The 21,865-nt window shown below is 45.7% G+C and overlaps 1 protein-coding gene across 4 annotated transcripts in view; it reads right to left on the bottom strand.

Moving 5' to 3' along the window:
• The window catches only part of LOC132894250 (uncharacterized), a 44,354-nt gene that overhangs the window by 19,412 nt on the left and 3,077 nt on the right, over positions 1–21,865 (bottom strand). Inside the window, exons 2-5 of one of the 4 annotated variants that reach the window (XM_060933836.1) lie at positions 19,344–19,460; positions 16,899–19,231; positions 15,689–16,777; positions 12,629–12,887 (exon numbers count right to left, since the gene is read on the bottom strand). In XM_060933836.1, the coding sequence (XP_060789819.1) occupies positions 12,629–12,649 (21 nt within the window). In that variant the 5' untranslated portion in view covers positions 12,650–12,887; positions 15,689–16,777; positions 16,899–19,231; positions 19,344–19,460. Of the gene's footprint in view, positions 1–10,228; positions 10,353–10,490; positions 10,983–12,387; positions 12,453–12,628; positions 12,888–15,688; positions 16,778–16,898; positions 19,232–19,343; positions 19,461–21,865 lie in introns of those variants that run through there. The other 3 variants (XM_060933837.1, XM_060933838.1, XM_060933835.1) reach the window with 3 other exon arrangements.

Raw genomic sequence — 21,865 nt, 5'->3', positions numbered from 1 at the left:
TTGTTTTTGCCCATGTAAGTATTTTTTTTAAACAGATTTTAAAACAGCAGCACGGTGGTGTAGTGGTTAGCGCTGTCGCCTCACAGCAAGAAGGTCCGGGTTCGAGCCCCATGGTCGGCGAGGGCCTTTCTGTGCGGAGTTTGCGTGTTCTCCCTGTGTCCGCGTGGGTTTCCTCTGGGTGCTCCGGTTTCCCCCACAGTCCAAAGACATGCAGGTTAGGTTAACTGGGGACTCTAAATTGACCGTAGGTGTGAATGTGAGTGTGAATGGTTGTCTGTGTCTATGTGTCAGCCCTGTGATGACCTGGCGACTTGTCCAGGGTGTACCCCGCCTTTCGCCCGTAGTCAGCTGGGATAGGCTCCAGCTTGCCTGCGACCCTGTAGAACAGGATAAAGCGGTTACAGGTAATGAGATGAGATGAATTTCCAGTCATACTTGGACCATAGCCATTCTATCATCTTTGTCAAATGTGTATTTGTAGAGTAATTTGTAGAGTAATTTCCAATAGAATCAAGTGCAACCAAGGTTGTAAAAAACAAAAAGACATTTTTCTCTCTCTCTCTCTCTGTACAAATCTAACTAGATGTTTGGTAATAGGCTAACGTATTAATTCCTGTAGTGGGAAATTCACACAACCACAAACATTTTCTTCTTTTCACATCCAATATCTGGCACACAAAAAAATTCACTATATTTGGATATCCAAATACAGTGAATTTTTTTTTTGTTTGTTTTTTTGTTAACGGTGCGCGCGCCGGAGCTCGTTAGGCGCACAGGACTGACGCTGTTCTGCGCAAGCGCAACACAATCGCACTAGAAAGCATGTTCAAGCTGCCAGTGTAGCTGCAGCCTTTTTAGTTGCGAATTACGAGTATTTCCACTTTCATCCCTATGTGATACACAAGTTTTGATCGGCATATTTTAATTTTGCCCAGCCGGTCGCCGGTCATGGCCGATCACGTGAAAATCGGCCGATTCCAATCGGCAGCCGGTCAATCGGTGCATCTCTGGTTTTTACCTTAGTTTTTTGCCTTTTTGGTGGCAATCTTTCAATCATTCTTTAGTTGACATTCAAGGAATAAATTGCAAAAAACAAGCTGGAGGTTTTTATTTTAAATACTGAGCTCAACACTTACAATACTAAAATGAAATAAATAGTATAATGTAACAAAATAATAATAAAATATCATAATTAGATGTAAGAAAGCACTTAAGGTAACACCAAGGCAACTAACAATAATGAAAAAGCATTACCCTGATTGGTGCAAAGCCTGCATGCCCTATCAGAACATTTAATTCTGCGTGGCTTCCTGAAAAAAAAACTCCAGTGCCCTATGCGCACTGGCAGGCCTGTGGACACGCCTCTCTCTCTCTCTCTCTCTCTCTCTCTCTCTCTCTCTCTGTGTGGGTGTGCGCGCGCGTGAACTAGAAGAAAGAGCACCATGAATGAACGGAACGATACGCAACGGAATTTTATTTTTTTCCAAAATCGTGAGTCTGATTGTGTGGCGAAAGGAATCCATTGTGTGGCGCTGCGTATGTATGGGAAACCCTGCATTTATTTGTAGTAAGAAGCACGTAATGTGTATGTCTGAAAGTTTTCACCTAATTTTACATTCCTTGAAATAAAGAAATGTATAAAGCGGCTAGAGATGATGAGATGAGATAAAGTCACTTGTTGGTCTTACTTGGAAGCGTTCTATAACCTGAACAATGCCAGTTTGATTTTGGGATTCTTTTTGGACCCAAACAAGACGTGAACTCTTCCAATTTTACACATACCTGACTCACGGTTCAATATTACACCACTGTCAGCATTTCTGCAGTAACACCACGTATTTTCAGGGTCTGTACTGGCTGGATTTCTTTGTGTGGCAGAAAAGTATTTTCCGAACAATTCTCGCAAAACATAATTTATGTTGACTTTTTAAACGCATCATCTATATTTTTGTTATTTAAACAATAGGGGCATTTTATTTCAGTGTAACTCTTTCCACAATATGTGCATTCAACTATGCCATCTGGTAACGCGCCCAAGTACAGCTATTCTTTTAACAGAAACAGACCACATTCCTGTACAGTAAAATCTGTGGTATTTCCTGCAGTGTTTTGCATACTTCTCTCTGGCTGTTTCTTCATGGCTGCATCCCCATCTATGGCAAAACTGACATTAATTTCTACTCTACAAATACATCAGTCAGCCATAACGTTATGACCACTGACCGGTGAAGTGAATAACATTTTAATGATTCTACCCAGATTCACTGGATATGGAGCAATCATATGCTCCGATTGGCTACTCTACTACTAGGCTATCAGCTCATATACTGTGAGTAGAAAAAAACAAAACGGCGGAGCGTGTTGCTGAACCAACCAAGGATGAAATAAAAACTACTCAAAAACAAACCCCCAAAATTATCAAGTATTTAAAAGAAACAGAAATAGCTAAAAGAATATAGTATTTTGTTTGTTTTCCCCCCCAATATCTCCCATTCCACACTCCAACCCAGTCGGTGGCGATAATGCACCTTTAAGTTGGTTTGCCAACCACCAAAAAACTAAAGAAGAAGAAAAAGTAAGGCACAAAAAAAAGCAACAAAATATGGAATAAAAGTATTTGATAGTAAGAACGTATCTTTTTTTATTTTTCAAGAATTATTATAGCATTTTTCACAAATTCTTGCTGTTATTTCACCAGTTTGTTTATATTCTAAGAGGAAATGGTTTTGTTGGACGTTTTGTATAAAGTTTTTATTCATCAAATTTGCAAAAAATAATAAAAATGTTCTGTTTCTCAAAATCCACTAAATGTGAACAGAATAAAAGTTATTCCACTCAATCTCGTCGTACATGGCTTATACCCAACTCGGTGCTACACGCCTCGTCAGCTATCAGCTCATGTACGACTCGATTTCATGGAATAACTGTTGAAAACGTGTATATGTGAATATCACTGGGTAATATATGTGTGTATAAACAGTACTAGTCCAAAGTTTGTACACCCCTCCTCATTCATAGATTTTTTTCTGTATTTTGACTGTTTTCTACAGTGTAGAACAATACTGAAGGCATCAAAACTATGACATAACATATGGAATTATGTGGTAAACAAAAGTGTTTAAAAAACCCCAAAATGTTTAATATTATAAATTTTTCTAAATAGTCAACGTTTACCTTGACGTTTTGCGCACTATTAGAACTGCTCAACTAAGTAAAGAGAAACGACAACCATCATTACTTTAAGTCACGAAGTGACTTTTAATTAATAAAAATAAAGCAAAACCATTGAATCAGAAGGTGTGTCCAAACTTTTGGTTGGCGTGTGTGTATATAATCTCATTTCATTATCTCTAGCCGCTTTATCTTGTTCTATAGGGTCGCAGGCAAGCTGGAGCCTATCCCAGCTGACTACGGGCGAAAGGTGGGGTACACCCTGGACAAGTCGCCAGGTCATCACAGGGCTGACACATAGACACAGACAACCATTCACACTCACATTCACACCTACGGTCAATTTAGAGTCACCAGTTAACCTAACCTGCATGTCTTTGGACTGTGGGGGAAACCGGAGCACCCAGAGGAAACCCACGTGGACACGGGGAGAACATGCAAACTCCACACAGAAAGGCCCTCGCCGGCCACGGGGCTCGAACCCGGACCTTCTTGCTGTGAGGCGACAGTGCTAACCACTACACCACCGTCCTAAACTTAGTGGTTTAATATTAAAGAGGTTTAAAAGCCTCTCTCTCTCTCTCGCCTGTTCTTTTCATCATGCTGAGTTTGTTATATGATTTCAATTATTTATTTGTTGTGAGGCAAAAAGGAGAAACAGAAGAATCAGGGATGACAGAATGAGAGCAGAATATACAGTGCTCCACAATTATTGGTGCCCCATGTAAGGATTAGTAAAAAGAGTTAGAAAAAAATCCACCTTTTGGTGAAGTCGCTTCATCTCACACTGGAAAAAAAAGAGAAATAACCAACTTTTAATTGAAATAAATTTGTGACAGCAGGGGCGTGGCCAAGTGGCAGTCTGGGAATGGAGGGCGGAGTCAGGGAAGGTGAGTGGTCATGTCACTACACCTTGTGTGTCTCCTCCAGTGACCGCGCCCTATAAGAACAGAGTGAGAAGGGGAGGTCAGTGCCGAGGGCTCGATACTAGCCTGCGTGTGTGTGAGAGAGAGAGAGAGTTTTTTGAGTCCTATGCTGAAAAGCAGCAATAAAGAGAATACTTCAAACGCAAACAGCCTGCCGTGCTTCTGTGCTCCACCCACATCAGGTTCTCGCTATAAAATTTATTCAGAGAAAAAAAATCCCTCGTTAAGAGACAATTATTGTCAACAAAAACACATGCGCCACAATTATTGGCACTCTTGGTAATTATAGTGAACATAACTGAAGTACGTTTCCCTTTTAAATTGTACGGTATTTTTGAGTTGACTGGAGTGTGTAGGAACCTTCAAGCTGTAATCCATGACTTCCTGATTAACTGGGATACAAATATAAGGTGACACAGCAGCTAAATTCAGTTAGACATCCATCAAAATGGAAAAGAAACCCTGCCCCAACTGTAAAATATGGTGGATGTTTTGGGACTGTTTTTCCTCCAAAGGCCCTTGAATTCCATGAAATAGCAGGACATTTTCAATCAAAATCTGGCTGCCTCTGCCAGGAAACTAAAACTGGGTCATCACTGGATCTTCCAGCAGGGCAATGATCTGAAGCACATCCAAATCAACACAAAAATGGTTCACTGACCACAGAATCCAGCTTCTGCCATGGCCATCTCAGTCCCCTGACCTGAACCCCATTGAAAACCTGCACTGTAAAAAATGTCCGTAGAATTAACAGGGAATTTATGTAAAATCATGACACAAAAAAACTGTAAATACAAAAACAATGAAGCAGTGTGTAATTTACATCAATATACTGTAAAACTCCTCACCAAATACCACTGTTAATTTAACAGTAAGAATATGTTGAATTGATCATATTTTTTTGTAGAATTTACAAATTGTTGTAGTTTAAACACAGACAAACTGTAATACTAAAACAGAATGTGATAGTTAAAATTACATAATTGCCCTGTTAAAAAAAATACAAAAATGGCCACTGTCGTGGCTCAGTCGACTAAGGCGCCATACCGTGAATCTGGGGACCCGGGTTCGATTCTGACCCAAGGTCATTTCCCAGTCTCTCTCTAGCTCATTTCCTGTCTCTACACTGTCCTATTCAATAAAGGTGAAAAAAGCCCCCCCCAAAAAAATATCTGTCTAGTAGATCATTGAAACCAGCATACAAAAATCCTGTTGTTCTTACGGAAAAAAACTGGCAGCTGGAGTCACCAGAAAAAATCCGTAAAATATACAGCAAAACGGTAATTGCTTTTACGGTACAGCTTGTACATTTTACAGTTAAATCCAGCATATAAAACACTGGACTTCTGTTATATTTGCTACTTTAAACTGTAAAATGTACATGCTGTGCTGTAAAAGCAATTACCATTTTGCTGTATATTTTACGGATTTTTTCTGGTGACTCCAGCTGCCAGTTTTTTTCCGTAAAAACAACGGGATTTTTTTTACAGTGTGTGGGCTGAGCTGAAGAGGAGCGAGCACAAGAGAGGGCCGAGGACCCTGGATGATCTGGAGAGAGTGTGTAAAGAGGAATGATCTCAGATGCCCTGCTCTGTATCTCCAACCTTAGAAAATGTTATTGGAGAGACTCAGTGCTGGTTTATTGGCAAAGGGAGGGTGTACAAAGTCTTAAATACAGGGGTGCCAATAATACGGGGATGTGGTTTTGTTGAAAATAATTATCTCTTAATGAGGGATTTGTTTTTCCCTGAATAAATTTATTTCAATTAAAGGTTGGATTTTTCAATTTTTTTTTCAGGTGTGAGATGAAGCGACTTCACTACAGGGATGGATCCAGACAGATGCAACCGATGCACGTGCATTGGTCAGAAATATAAGTGCACCACTTGGCATCGGTCATGGGGTGCTTGTTTATTTTACCGGTAGCCAGCTCCATGGGCTATAACCATGCTCAACCAACAGACCAATGGTTCAGGATCTGACCACCTGTGGTAAGCAGTGACGCTTACCTGACCTAATTACCTGTATTCTCATGATGCTTTGTATAGACTGTTTGCACATGACGTCACATGTCCCATGACCCTCTCTGATTTAGCGGTGTCCACCATCTTTGTGGAATAACACATGCGTAGCAATAAGTACCTTCATACGAAATGCCACAAATTTGCACAGTTATCAGCTGCTCGAACAATTCTGTTAAGGCTGGAGTCAGATTGTTTAGTTTACCCACTTGTTAAAATGCCAGAAAGACCCCAAATGGAAGCTCTAACCCATAGACGACAGAGGCAGTGGCTTGCAAATCTGAACAAATCGGACATAAAAGAGACCAGCTATAAATATGTATGAGTATGTGCAGATCATTTCGTAAAGGGTAAGTTTATATTTCTACCGTTTATGTGAACCATAGACAAAAAATATATAAAGATGCGACATACTGTAAGTGATATACATGTAAGCGCTACTCCAATTTATATTGCAGTTACAAATGCATAGCACAAAGCCCAAGTAAAATGGCAGCATTTTCAACTTAAGGCGTCTTCAGGCCCAGACCAAAACGTCATCTATGCTACTCCAGGATCTACTGTATGCGGATGATTGCGCTCTTATCCCCATTCCTTTGATGACGCTCAGCTCATTGTTGACAACTTTTCAAGAGCTTGCTGCAGATATGGCCTTACCATCAGCATCAAAAAGACAGAGGTACTACGCCAGCCGAGGCCTGGATCACCACCATGCTCTCAGTCCATCACTGTGTGTGGAGAAGCATTGAAATCGGTCAAGAAATTCTGCTATCTTGGAGGTATTCTTGCACAGAATGCTAAACTCGATGACGAAATCACAGCACGCATCAGTAAGGCTGGTTCTTCCTATGGCCGGCTGCAACACCGCCTCTGGTCTGACCATGGCATACGGCTAAGCACAAAAGTCCAGGTGTACAGGACTGTGGTACTGAGCACTCTCCTCTATGGCTCCGAAACATGGACCCAATACCGTCGTCACGTCAAAGCATTGGAGCAGTTCCATCAATGCTGCCTTCGCAAGATCTGCAACTTGACCTGGAAGGACAAAGTTCCTAACACTACAGTTTTAGATCGCTGTAAAATCCCAAGTGTAGAATCACTTGTTACACGCGTACGGCTACGCTGGGCCGGGCATGTTCAGCCCTCATGTTCAGCGAGTTGTCAACTGGAAAAAGATCGCAGGGTGGACAGAGTAAGCGCTACAAAGATGTCCTTAAAGCTTCTCTGAAAGGCTACGGGATCGACCCTGGGTCATTTGAGAAGCCCGCCAAAGATCGGACTCAGTGGCGCAGGACCTGCAACAAGGGATGCCAGCTGTTTGAGGAAGCAAGGACTGCCAGGCTGAATGAACAGTGTCGTCGTCGCCATGCTGCTATTACTGCCCCGCAAGCTTCACAAGATTCGCAGTTTGTCTGCGTTGACTGTCAGCGAGTTTGCGCTTTGCGCATCGGGCTGATCAGCCATCTCAGGCATAGACACTAAGTGGCCAGGGACGGAGATTCATCGTATCGATGACTCAATCCATCATCATCAACATTTGCTCACATCAGGAACTTACTAGATCCTTACTAGTCTGGTTAACACCAGACCATATCACAAGTGAAATATGGTCTGGAATCCGCCTATTGAATTTCTCGTAGGGGAGGTGTGGTTTACGATTGTCAACGGCCGTTTACTGGACGTTGCGAATGTCTATCATTTGGCGTATACGTAGCCCATGGCCAATCATGGCAGTTGTACCCGGTGACGTGGTTAGAGCGACGAAGAGGCGAAGAAGAGAAGGAAAAAGAGAAGGCAAAACAAAAATAGACTGTAACGCCAAACGCTGTTCTTTTTTTAAAACAAACTTTCGCTCTAAACTATTCAGAACAGTGTCTAAAGCTTGATCGAAAGTTTGGTTCATATCGCTCGCCGCCATGTTAAATGTGATCCATAAACACATAGATTTACATAGAAGACTAAATGCCTCGTCCCCGTTGCCTGTCAACAAAGTCGAACGTCCGCACATGGCGGCCATCTTACCTCAGACAGCTGGCTTACCCATTACATTGTGTTGGTAGCGATATGTACTTTTCAGATGACCGTAACTTCCTCAAATTTCAATCAATATTCAAACGGTTTGGTTTGTTATATAAAAAAACCAAACAGAAGTATGTATTTATGATATTAATGATGAATAATCATTTTATGTTTAAAAAAAATACGCATAGCTTGGCGAAAATATTTCAGTATACTACAGACTGTAAGACAGGATGCATGCTGAAATTCCTATGCTGTGAGAAGCCTAACACTGCATACTTATGGATAACTGCAGCCTTAGGACAAATAACCATACAATTTATTTCCAATTTTAGTGAAAATATTTTTACATGTGATAGGGCCGTAGGGGAAGCTAAAGTTAAATAAACAGCTTACTCACTTCTGAAACTTCAGAAATACTTCATCCACCTCAAAAACCTAATGCACTCACATCATAGCATAATAACAAATGTAAACCCACATCATAGCATAATAACAAATGCACTGCCCGAGTAAGTAATAGTATAAAACATCGACTCACGGTAGTTTGTGACAAAAAAAAAAGCATTTAATTAATCACATGTGGTTATACTTCCAAGGATAAAAAGATATCTTTACATTTACAAAAAGAATATTCAAAGCTGATTATCATGTCAAAGTCAATATATGTTAGCACAGAAGATTGAAATTTCATTTGACTAGGCTCCAATGTGCAGTTAAAATAAAACTAAACATACTGATATAAACATCCACAATTAAAAGACACACACATCATCTTGTCATCAAAGTCAGTACTTTGATTTCCTGTAAACCATATGGCCCTTTTCCACTACCCTTTTTCAGCTCACTTCAGCTCGCTTCAGCCCGACACGGCTCGCGTTTCGACTACCAAAAACCAGCACGACTCAGCTCGTTTCAGCCCTGCTTAGCCCCTAAAACTCGCACCGTTTTGGAGTGGGGCTGAAGTGCCGAGTGAGGTTGGGGGCGTGAGCAGACACTCCCCTGTGCACTGATTGGTGAGGAGGAGTGTCCTCACATGCCCACACACGCCCCGCGAGCGCGCTGGGATCTGTAAACACCGTAAACCCGGAAGAAGAATAATTACGAATTACGAGAATTTCTGAAGCCTTATGCGCCTCGCCTCATCTATACGCTCTTGCCAGTATCTGTTGGCGTTGTCAGTGACAACAAGCCACAGCACCAAGACCAGCAACACTAACGACTCCATGTCCTCCATGTTTATTGTTTACTATTCGGGTCGTGAGACTACCGCTTAAAAGCTCACTGAATCAGTGACATACAGAGCATCGTGGACGAGTTCGCGGAGCGCAAGGCTCGTCGTATGCCCTTCAAATAATGCGTGCAGTAGGCTATTGATGTTTTATTATGAGCCATGTACAGTATGTCGCCTAATGTTTTTTTGTTTCTGAGTTACATGTTCGTTTGAAGGACTTAATGTACAAAATAACATAGTTGCACCCCGTAGTGTTGAAATTGGTAAACACAGTGCATTCAGTGAGGTTTGCACCACCCTCCTTTTATTTCTGACTCTTCCTGTCACCGTTGCAACCTCTGAGTGCTCATTCGTATGCCCTTCAAATAATGTGCGCAGTATAGGCTATTGATGTTTTATTATGAGCCATGTACAGTATCCTAATGTTTTTTGTTTCTGAGTTACATGTTCGTTTGAAGGACTTGATGGACTAAATAACATAGTTGCACCCGGTAGTGTTGAAATTGGTAAACACCGCAGTTGCGGACATTTTGTAGCCTAAAATGATGTTATGATAAGCTTTAATAAAGGGCCCGGTCATTTGCCCCGCCCCCGGCCCGGCTCTGACTTGTTCCGCCACTGTCACTGATGTCACTGTTTGCGCTGCTTAACGACATCACGTGACGTCCACCCACTTTCGCTAACTCCACCCAATGTGTCCACCCACTTCCAGCCAGCACGGTTCAGCGCGGTTGTAGTCGAAATGCAACTCCAACAGCCCCGCTCAGCTCGACTCAGCTCGACTCGGCACGGCACGGCTCAGCCGCGTTTGTAGTGGAAAAGCGGCAATAATGTGTGTGCTGTGCTAGTCTTCATACCCCTTGTCTGTGGTAAGATGGCCGCCCTGTGCGGTGAGGAATCTAGTCTTCTATGTAAATCTACTTCTTCTTCTTCTTCTTTTGAGTAATGGCAGATCACAATTTACTTGTATACCGCCACCTACTGCACAGGAGTGTGTGAAGTGATCAGGTCAAATCCATTTGGGCGAGGGGAAAAAATATATATATTCCTAAATTCTTTCTATGAGCTTTGTATCATTAAGGTATGACATAAGGGCTTTAATTCTTCCTACTTGTATACCTTCTTCCTTAAGAATGGTATTAATGTCTCCATCTTCACCCTCTTTTTCTGTCCATGTTTCTCTCTGGACATTGTACTTCCTACAGTGGAAAAGAACATGCTCCACATCTTCCTTTACCTGGCACTCTACACAGAGCTCATCAGTTTTCCCTAATGCATGTAATGTGGCATTGAGACCAGTGTGTCCCAACCTTAATCTTGTGTATGTCACGTCTTCTCTTCTGCCAAGTCCTATATATGTAATTCTTTTACCCCCAACCTGACGCTGTACATTGAAGTATTGTCTACCCTTTGTTCCTGTCTCCCATTCTTCTTGCCATCTCTTCATGATCTCTGTTTTTATAATGGATTTAGCTTCCCCTCTTCCTAAAGGAATATAAATATCAGTGCACACACGATCTAAAGCTTTCTTAGCAGTTTTACCTGCTATCCCATTGCCCTTAAAAGGATAGTTCGGGATTTTTGACATGAATCTGTATGGCATCCCCATCAATAGTGTCGTGCAAACACACTGACTTACCCCTGACAGCATCCTGTGAGTCCAGTTCTTGTCCAGTTTTGGTCCAGACGAAAGTAGTCCGGCAAGTTTGTTGGGGTCACGAAAGTAAAACGTTTTTCATCTCAAAACAGTATGTGTTCAAAAGAGTGATATATTTGCATCACAAAACCGTTGTCAAATAAAAAGTCAGACCTCGAAATCGCTTGGCACTATTTTCTCTCCCTCGGTATCACTGCGCGCTGCCGCCAGGTGACAGCCACGGCTGTTTCATTCATTGTTTACTAGTGATGGGAATTTCGGCTCTTTTTCGGGAGCCGGCTCTTTTGGCTCTTCTTACTATAAGGAGCCGGCTCTTTCGGCTCCTGAGATTTTATTTTTGATTTAAAGGAATATGCCACCCCCAGATGAAATTGAGTCAGTCCCTGCAGTCCCTAGAGTTGGATGAGTGAGCCAAAGCGTTTTGTAGCCGACCCAGCCATTGTCCTGATCTATAAACGCCCCGGTTAGCTTAGCTTAGCGTAGTCACTGTAATCAGGCGTGTCCAGCTAGCATTGTCGTTACAAAAGTGAATTAAATAACTCAAGATTGTTTATAATTATTTCTCATGACTTGTACAGTCACATCGAGTACACATATCAATGCAAATTAACACGAAGGGATTTACTAGACCAATTTATATCTGGAACTATTTTCAGCCACAGCACAGGCAAAGCACCGCTGCAGGCGCAAAGACACCGCACAGCGCCTGAAAACGGGTGCGCAGCGCCTGAAAACCCATTTTCAGGCGCTGCGCGGTGTCTTTGCGCCTTCCTTTTCCTACCTATTCCTTTAATTGCTGCAATTAACTAGTTAATTCTGATTCTATTTCTCCTCTCTTATAATCTGTCCTGCTTTTGAAAAGATCCTCTCTGGGGGGACAGATGCTGCCACTATACACATCCTCCGTGCCATCACATGTGTAAGCCGTGGATAGAGTGCAGCCTTGGTCTCCCACCAGCTTAGTGGGTCTGCGTTTCGCTGTCACCTGGCGGCAGTGATAAGAAGGGAGAGAAAATAGTGCCAAGCGATTTCGAGGTCTGACTTTTTATTTGACAACGGTTTTGTGATGCAAATATATCACTCTTTTGAACACATACTGTTTTGAGACGAAAAATGTTTTACTTTCGTGACCCCAACAAACTTGCCGGACTACTTTCGTCTGGACCAAAACTGGACAAGAACTGGACTCACAGGATGCTGTCAGGGGTAAGTCAGTGTGTTTGCACGACACTATTGATGGGGATGCCATAAAGATTCATGTCAAAAATCCCGAACTATCCCTTTAAGTAGGGCGCGGTCACTGGGAAGACACACACAAACAGGTTAATTGCAGTCAGGTGTAGTGATTCTGACACTTACCTTCCTTGACTCCGCCCTCCTGTCACAGACCGGCACTTGACCACGCCCCCGCTGCCACATGCCCCCGCTGCCACATACCCCCACCGCCCGACTCAGGCCGGGCGGCCATCTGGCCCGCAGCCGACTCCCCCCCCCCCCCCCCCCCCCCCCCCTTGACGGGAGAGGAAGTCCGCCACGACCATCTGCACCCCCGGCCTGTAGACCACCTTAAAATTGAAGGGTTGGAGTGCCAGATACCAACGGGTGATCCGCGCGTTGGCATCTTTCATGCGGTGGAGCCACTGGAGGGGCGTGTGGTCCGAACAGAGGGTGAAAGGGCGCCCCAGCAGGTAGTAACAGAGGGTGAGGACCGCCCACTTGATCGCCAGACACTCCTTTTCAATGGTGCTGTAGCACCCCTCATGCACTGACAGCTTCCTACTGATGTAGAGGACGGGGCAGTCCTCCCCCTCCACCTCCTGGGACAAAACTGCCCCCAGCCCTCTGTCCGATGCATCGGTCTGCAACACAAAGGGGAGAGAAAAGTCAGGGGAGTGTAAAAGTGGCCCCCCACACAGTGCAGCCTTTACGTCAGAAAAAACCCGCTGGCATTGCTCCGTCCACTGGACCGGATCCGGTGCCCCCTTTTTAGTGAGATCAATCAGTGGGCTGGTGACGTCCGAATAATTAGGTACAAACCTATGGTAATAGCCAGCCAGCCCCAGGAACTGTCTCACCCCCTTTTTGGTCTTGGGCCTCGGGCAGGCCACAATCGCTGCCGTCTTATTAATTTGGGGACGCACCTGCCCGTTGCCCAAGTGGAAGCCCAGATACCGTACTTCCACCCGCCCAATCGCACACTTCTTTGGGTTGGCTGTGAGCCCCACTCGCCTCAGCGACCTAAGGACGGCCCTCAGATGTTCAAGGTGCCTCGGCCAGTCATTACTATAGATGATGATATCATCTAGATAAGCAGCCGCATAAGTGGCATGGGGCTGGAGGACTCTGTCCATCAGCCGCTGAAACGTAGCGGGTGCCCCAAACAGCCCAAACGGAAGGGTGACGAATTGGTACCAAACGGTGTGGAAAAGGCCGTTTTCTCTCGGGATAGGGGAGTCAAGGGGATCTGCCAATATCCCTTCGTCAAATCCAGTGTCGAATAAAAGCGAGCAGTGCCGAGTCGATCGAGCAACTCATCAATACGAGGCATTGGGTACGCGTCGAATTTAGACACCGCGTTGACTTTTCTGTAGTCCACACAGAACCGGACCGACCCGTTGGCCTTGGGTACCAAGACCACCGGGCTGCTCCAGTCATTGTGGGACTCCTCGACGATGCCCATTTCAAGCATGGTCTAAAGTTCTTCCCGAACCACCTTTTTTTTGTGTTCGGGTAGTCTGTAAGGGCGGCTACGCACTACCACCCCCGGGTGCGTCTCTATGTGGTGCTCTATGAGGTTAGTGCGACTGGGCAGGGGCGAGAACACATCCGAAAACTCGGTCTGCAACTGGGCGACCTCCGTGAGCTGGGTCGGGGAGAGGTGGTCTCCACAGGGGACCGGAGGGGTACGTGATGTCAATGCCCCTTTTTGAACCTCCGGACCCAGCTCCGCCTTCTCCGGAACCACAGACACCAACGCCACGGGGACCTCCTCCTTCCAGAGTTTAAGCAGATTGAGGTAGTAAATTTGTAGCGCCCCACCCCTGTCCATTTGCCTCACCTCGTAGTCGACGTCCCCGACTCGCCATGTGACCTCAAAGGGTCCTTGCCACTTGGCGATCAATTTGGAGTTCGATGTGGGCAACAGTACAAGTACTTTATCTCCCGGTGTGAACTCCCTAAGGCGCGTACCCTTGTTGTACAGGCAGGCTTGCCGTTCCTGGGCCTGCCGCAAATTCTCCTGGGTTAGGTGGGTGAGCGTGTGGAGTTTTGCGCGCAGGTCCATAACGTATTGAATTTTGTTCTTGCTTTATGAAAGTCCCTCCTCCCAATTTTCCCACAGCACGTCTAGGATGCCGTGCGGCTTACGCCCATATAATAATTCGAAAGGGGAGAACCCCGTGGAGGCTTGGGGAACCTCTCGCACTGAGAACAACAAGGGCTGGAGCCACTTATCCCAATTACGTGCGTCCTCACTTAGGAATTTTTTAATGATATTTTTGAGGGTGCGATTGAAACGTTCCGCTAAACCGTCCATTTGTGGGTGATACACACTGGTGCGGATCGGCTTAATCCCCAATAACCCATACAGTTCGCGCAGTGTCCGTGACATAAATGTAGTGTCTTGATCAGTCAGAATCTCTTTCGGGATTCCAACTCGGGAGATAACACGGAAGAGCGCCTCCGCAATACTGCGTGCTGAGATATTGTGCAGAGGCACTGCTTCCGGGTATCGCGTTGCATAGTCCACCAGAACTAATATAAAGCAGTACCCCCGTGCTGACCGATCTAATGGCCTGACGAGATCCATTCCAATTCTCTCAAACGGGGTCTCAATCAATGGAAGAGGGCACAAAGGCGCTTTTGGAATGGCCGCTGGATTTACTAACTGGCATTCGCGGCACGCCATACACCACCCACGAACATCGCCGCGAATCCCCGGCCAATAGAATCGGGCCATTATTCGGGCTAGTGTCTTATCCTGCCCCAAGTGTCCAGCCATGGGATTAAAGTGAGCCGCCTGGAATACCAATTCCCGGCGGCTCTTCGGAATTAAAAGCTGCATGACTCGCTCTTTAGTTTGAGTGTCCTGTGTCACTCAGTATAACCTATCCTTCATAATCGCGAAGTAGGGGAAGGACGGAGTGGCGTTCGGCTGGAGCGTTTGACCATCGATTACTCTCACTTGGTCAAACGCATGTTGCAGAGTCTCGTCTCGCGATTGCTCTAATGGGAAATCTGCGAGGGATTCCCCGAGAGAGAGAGGAGGGGCCAGCGGCTCCCCACTCTGACGCGGAGATGACGTAGACGGCTCTGTGACAGCTGCTCCCGCCAAAGCGACACCGGGACCTCCCCTCGTTAAATGGCAGGACCCACTCTTGACTAAGTGCGTCATTAAATCCCGAAATCCCGGCCAATCAGTCCCCAAAATTAAAGAGTGGGTAAGGCGAGGATTAACCGCTGCCTTCACTATAACTTTTTCCCCTCGGAAAAAAATGTGGACCGACACCAAAGGGTAGCTGTGAACGTCCCCGTGCACACACAACACCTTCACCCCCTGTGCTCCCCCCAATGCCTCGTTTTGAACCAGGCTTTGGTGAATTGAGGTCTGATTACAGCCAGAATCCACCAACGCCTGATATGTATCCCCTTGGATACTCACCGGTATGCGATACGCTCCAGCCTGATCAAGGGCGGCCTCTGGCGCGTCGGGGATCCGAACCACCGCGCCCACTTCCATCGCCGTGCACTGCTGTTGAAGGTGGCCCGGCTCCCTGCAGCGCCAGCAAACCGGCCCGGGCTTTCCCTCTGCACCGGTGTTCTGGGGCTCACTCACCTGGGGGGGGGAGAGACAGACACAGAAGGGAGAAACGGGAGGGCACCGCGGGTGCGGTGGGCCGGCTGGGGTGGTGCCAGCCCCCGCCTCTGCGGTGGGGAAATGGGGCGAGGACAGGACACAGGAGGAGGGGGAGAGAGAGAGGAGGAGAGAAGAGAAGATGCCGTCTGCTGTCCTGCCGCCGGAACACCCACCAAATAGTCCTCTGCCAGCTCGACTGCCTGATCCAGCGATGCCGGGCGGTGGCACTGGACCCACTCCACAGTTCCTGCTGGCAAGCGAGCGATGAATTGTTCCAGCACCACCTGGTCGATGATCCCCTCGGCGTTGTGGTTGTCAGCCCTCAACCACCGCCAGCAGGCGTCCCGGAGCTGCTGGCCAAATGCGAACGGCCGGCCGACTTCCTCCAAGCGCAACGCGCGGAAGCGCTGGCGCTGCTGTTCTGGGGTGCGCCCCACGCGCTGGAGGATGGCCCGGCGGAGGTCTGCGTAGGCCAGCCGGCGGTCGGCGGGGAGCTATAGCGCGGCCAGCTGTGCCTCTCCCGTTAGCAGGGGGAGGAGGCGCACCGCGCGCTGCTCCATCGGCCACCCCGAGGCTTCTGCGACTTGCTCGAAGAGCGTGATGAACACCTCGGGGTCGTCCTGCGGGCCCATCTTGGTGACAGTGAGGGGTGACGGGCCCGCGGTAGGAGCGCTGGTGGACCCCGCCGATGCGAGGAGGTGCTGGAACGCCTCTCGGTCTTCTTGCTGGGCCAGCACCAGGGCCTCGAAGCGTCGCTCTTGTTCCTTTTGGAGGGTGACGAGCGCCTGGTGCTGGCTTTGCTGGGCCGTGGCGAGGGCGTGGACCAGGTCGGCGAACGGGGAGGACTCCATGGGGCTGATCGGCTGGTGCTCCACGTCCCGGGTTTCAGCACCACTGTAACGGTTTGTACGGGTGGGTGGAGCACAGAGGACGGCAGGACAGAGATCAGGTTCAGAAATAGGGCTTTTATTGCCACACTTTTCAGTGAACAACTTTAAACAAAATAGACACACACACACGACCGGCGTCTGGTTCGGGAATGAGATCCCTCTGCTCTCGCTCTCCCTCCTTAAGTAGGGCGCGGTCACTGGGAAGACACACACAAACAGGTTAATTGCAGTCAGGTGTAGTGATTCTGCCACTTACCTTCCCTGACTCCACCCTCCTGTCACAGACCGGTGCTTGACCACACCCCCGCTGCCACAGTCACACTGGAGTAAAGTTGGATGGTAGTAAAGTCAGACTGAACTAAAGTTGGACGGTAGTAAAGTCACATTGGAATAAAGTCAGACCAGAGTAAAGTCAGACTGGAGTAAAGTTGGACGGTAGTAAAGTCAGACTGGAGTAAAGTTGGATGGTAGTAAAGTCAGACTGAAGTAAAGTTGGATGGTAGTAAAGTCAGACTGGAATAAAGTCACACTGGAGTAAAGTTGGATGGTAGTAAAGTCACACTGGAATAAAGTCAGACTGTAATAAAGTTTGATGGTAGTAAAATCAGACTGGAGTAAAGTTGGACGGTAGTAAAGTCAGACAGCAGTAAAGTTGGATGGTAGTAAAATCAGACTGGAATAAAGTCAGACTGGAGTAAAGATGGATGGTAGTAAAGTCAGACTGGAGTAAAGTTGGACGGTTGTAATGTCAGACTGGAATAAAGTCAAACTGGAGTAAAATTGGACGATAGTAAAGTTGGATGGTAGTAAAGTCAGACTGGAGTAAAGTTGGACGGTTGTAAAGTTATACTGGAATAAAGTCAGACTGGAATAAAGTTTGAGGGCAGTAAAGTCAGACTGGAGTAAAGTTGGACGGTAGTAAAGTCAGACCAGAGTAAAGTCAGATTGGAATAAAGTCGGACTGAAGTAAAGTTGGACGGTAGTAAAGTCACACTGGAATAAAGTCAGACTGGAGTAAAGTTGGACAGTAGTAAAGTCAGACTGGAGTAAAGTCGGACGGTAGTAAAGTCAGACTGGAATAAAGTCAGACTGGAATAAAGTCAGACTGGAATAAAGTCAGACTGGAGTAAAGTTGGACGGTAGTAAAGTCAGACTGGAATAAAGTCACACTGGAATAAATTCAGACTGGAGTAAAGTTGGATGGTAGTAAAGTCACACTGGAGTAAAATTGGACGGTTGTAAAGTCATACTGGAGTAATGTTGGATGGTAGTAAAGTCAGACTGAAATAAAGTCAGACTGGAGTAAAGTTGGATGGTAGAAAAGTCAGACTGGAGTAAAGTTGGATGGTAGTAAAGTCAGACTGGAGTAAAGTTGGACGGCAGTAAAGTAAGACTGGAATAAAGTTGGATGGTAGTAAAGTTAGACTGGAATAAAGTCAGACTGGAATAAAGTTTGACAGTAGTAAAGTCAGACTGGAGTAAAGTTGGACGGTAGTAAAGTCAGACTGGAGTAAAGTTGGACGGTAGTAAAGTAAGACTGGAGTAAAGTTGGACGGTAGTAAAGTCAGACTGAAGTAAAGTTGGACGGTTGTAATGTCAGACTGGAGTAAAGTCAGACTGGAGTAAAGTTGGACGGTAGTAAAGTCAGACTGGAGTAAAGTTGGACGATAGTAAAGTCAGACTGGAGTAAGGTTGGACGGTTGTAAAGTCAGACTGGAATAAAGTTGGACGGTTGTAATGTCAGACTGGAATAAAGTCAAACTGGAGTAAAGTTGGACGGTAGTAAAGTCAGACTGGAATAAAGTCAGACTGGAATAAAGTTGGACGGTTGTAAAGTTATACTGGAATAAAGTCAGACTGGAATAAAGTTTGACGGTAGTAAAGTCAGACTGGAGTAAAGTTGGACGGTAGTAAAGTCAGACTGGAGTAAAGTTGGACGGTAGTAAAGTAAGACTGGAGTAAAGTTGGACGGTAGTAAAGTCAGACTGGAGTAAAGTTGGACGGTTGTAATGTCAGACTGGAGTAAAGTCAGACTGGAGTAAAGTCAGACTGGAGTAAAGTTGGACGGTAGTAAAGTAAGACTGGAGTAAAGTTGGACAATAGTAAAGTCAGACTAGAGTAAAGTTGGACGGTTGTAATGTCAGACTGGAGTAAAGTCAGACTGGAGTAAAGTTGGATGGTAGTAATGTCAGACTGGAATAAAGTTGGACGGTAGTAATGTCAGTCTGGAATAAAGTCAGACTGGAGTAAAGTTGGACGGTAGTAAAGTCAGACTGGAGAAAAGTCTGATAGTAGTAAAGTTGAACTGTACAACGTTTCCATGGGAGAAAAGCTGATAGAGTGAGGGACGGGTTTTCTCAATCTCCACAGAGATAGTGATCCTGTTCTTCTCCTCATGTGTGGCATTGTAGCTTTTCACCTGCTCGATCATCTTCACCTGTTCATCAGCGTTACGACCCTGAACACACACACACACACTAAAAAACCCATGTATATGGTGCCCTGTGCCCACAGTTTGGGACGGTTACTGATCCGAATGCAGGGCTTTAATGAAGAGGAAGAGCACTTACTCTGCAATTGGTCCAGGAGCCAGAGAACCCATGAAGGCACAGGGAGCACTGAGCAGAGACAGAATCGTGCAGGAGTTTGAGGCGTTCCCACCTCGCTGCCACCTCTGGGACACACATCTGCAACACACACAAAGTTTTTAATTGACTTCTATCTATATAAAAGTTCTTATTAGAAAATCATATCCACTCATTTTTAACATAAATTGCAGGAAGTTTGAAATTATTTTTGACAGTATAATTCACTCGCTGATATCAGCAGTGACATCATTACACTGTAAGGAGGCGTGTCTCCTGAGCGCCAATATTACATATCTGTGAGTGGCAAAAGTATGTGAAGCTCTAGGATTAGCAGTTAATTTGAAGTTGAAATTAGAGTCAGGTGTTTTCAATCAATGGGATGACAATCAGGTGTGAGTGGGCACCCTATTTTATTTAAAGAACAGGGATCTATCAAAGTCTGAGCTTCACAACACATGTTTGTGGAAGTGTATCATGGCCCGAACAAAGGAGATTTCTGAGGACCTCAGAAAAAGCATTGTTGATGCTCATCAGGATGGAAAAGGTTACAAAACCATCTCTAAAGAGTTTGGACTCCACCAATCCACAGTCAGGCAGATTGTGTACGGATGGAGGAAATTCAAGACCATTGTTACCCTCCCCAGGAGTGGTTGACCAACAAAGATCACTTCAAGAGCAAAGGGTGTAATAGTCGGCGAGGTCACAAAGGACCCCAGGGTAACTTCTAAGCAACTGAAGGCCTCTCTCACATTGGCTAATATTAATGTTCATGAGTCCACCATCAGGAGAACACTGAACAACAGTGGTGTGCATGGCAGGGTTGCAAGGAGAAAGCCACTGCTCTCCAAAAAGAACATTGCTGCTCGTCTGCAGTTTGCTAAAGATCACATGGACAAGCCAGAAGGCTATTGGAAAAATGTTTTGTGGACGGATGAGACCAAAATAGAACTTTTTGGTTTAAATGAGAAGTGTTATGTTTGGAGAAAAGAAAGCACTGCATTCCAGCATAAGAACCTTATCCCATCTGTGAAACATGGTGGTGGTAGTATCATGGTTTGGGCCTGTTTTGCTGCATCTGAGCCAGGACGGCTTGCCATCATTGATGGAACAATCAATTCTGAATTATACCAGCCAATTCTAAAGGAGGGCGGCACGGTGGTGTAGTGGTTAGCGCTGTCGCCTCACAGCAAGAAGGTCCTGGGTTCGAGCCCCGGGGCCGGCGAGGGCCTTTCTGTGTGGAGTTTGCATGTTCTCCCCGTGTCCACATGGGTTTCCTCCGGGTGCTCCGGTTTCCCCCACAGTCCAAAGACATGCAGGTTAGGTTAACTGGTGACTCTAAATTGACCGTAGGTGTGAATGTGAGTGTGAATGGTTGTCTGTGTCTATGTGTCAGCCCTGTGATGACCTGGCGACTTGTCCAGGGTGTACCCCGCCTTTCGCCCGTAGTCAGCTGGGATAGGCTCCAGCTTGCTTGCGACCCTGTAGAAGGATAAAGCGGCTAGAGATAATGAGATGAATTCTAAAGGAAAATGTCAGGACATCTGTCCATGAACTGAATCTCAAGAGAAGGTGGGTCATGCAGCAATACAACGACCCTAAGCACACAAGTCGTTCTACCAAAGAATGGTTGAAGAAGAATAATGTTAATGTTTTGGAATGGCCAAGTCAAAGTCCTGACCTTAATCCAATCAAAATGTTGTGGAAGGACCTGAAGCGAGGAGTTCATGTGAGGAAACCCACCAACATCCCAGAGTTGAAGCTGTTCTGTACGGTGGAATGGGCTAAAATTCCTCCAAGCCGGCGTGCAGGATTGACCAACAGTTACCGGAAACGTTTAGTTGCAGTTATTGCTGCACAAGGGCACCGGCGCGGGAACCGGGGGTGCGGGGGGTGCGGCAGCACCCCCTGGTGGTGGACCCTCAAAACTGACATGAACATAAAACAAAACATACGTGAAAATATATTTGTTTATTTATTTGTTTTCATTTGGCTCTGCTGATTTTATATGTCATGTTTTAGATGTAGGATGATGAGGGCTACATTTTAGTTATTTAAAAAAGGATTTAATTAAAACTTATAACTTAATATGTAGTCTAGTGGACCATCAGAATTTTTTTTGTCGTGACGTTGACGTTCAGCTTTTCAGCGCGCGAAATTACAACAGGAAGCGAGTACGAGTTGACCGTCTGTAGAGAAGAGGAAGAGTTAGTTAGTTAGTTAGTTAGTTAGTTAGTTAGTTAGTTAGTTAGTTAGTTAGTTAGTTAGTTAGTTGATACTTAATAGTTACTATGTCTCAGAAGAGAACCGTGTGGATTTAAGTGGAATAATTGCGAGAAGTCATATGATCAAGACAGCGTTTTAAGGTAAGGCCATTTGGTTATTAATTTTGCCCGCTGTGTCGTGCTCACTTGAGCCTATTTGGTATGCCTTGAACAAGTGCAGGTGTTGCTAGCATCGTGCTTTGAAGTTGACTCAGATGTAACTACAGTCTTAAAAAATGTTCG

Source organism: Neoarius graeffei, chromosome 11 (genome assembly GCF_027579695.1).
Source record: "Neoarius graeffei isolate fNeoGra1 chromosome 11, fNeoGra1.pri, whole genome shotgun sequence".
NCBI classification, from domain to species: Eukaryota; Metazoa; Chordata; class Actinopteri; order Siluriformes; family Ariidae; genus Neoarius; species Neoarius graeffei.
The sequence above is the reverse complement of the archived record's forward strand: the minus strand, read 5'-3'. Positions and strand labels throughout refer to the sequence as shown.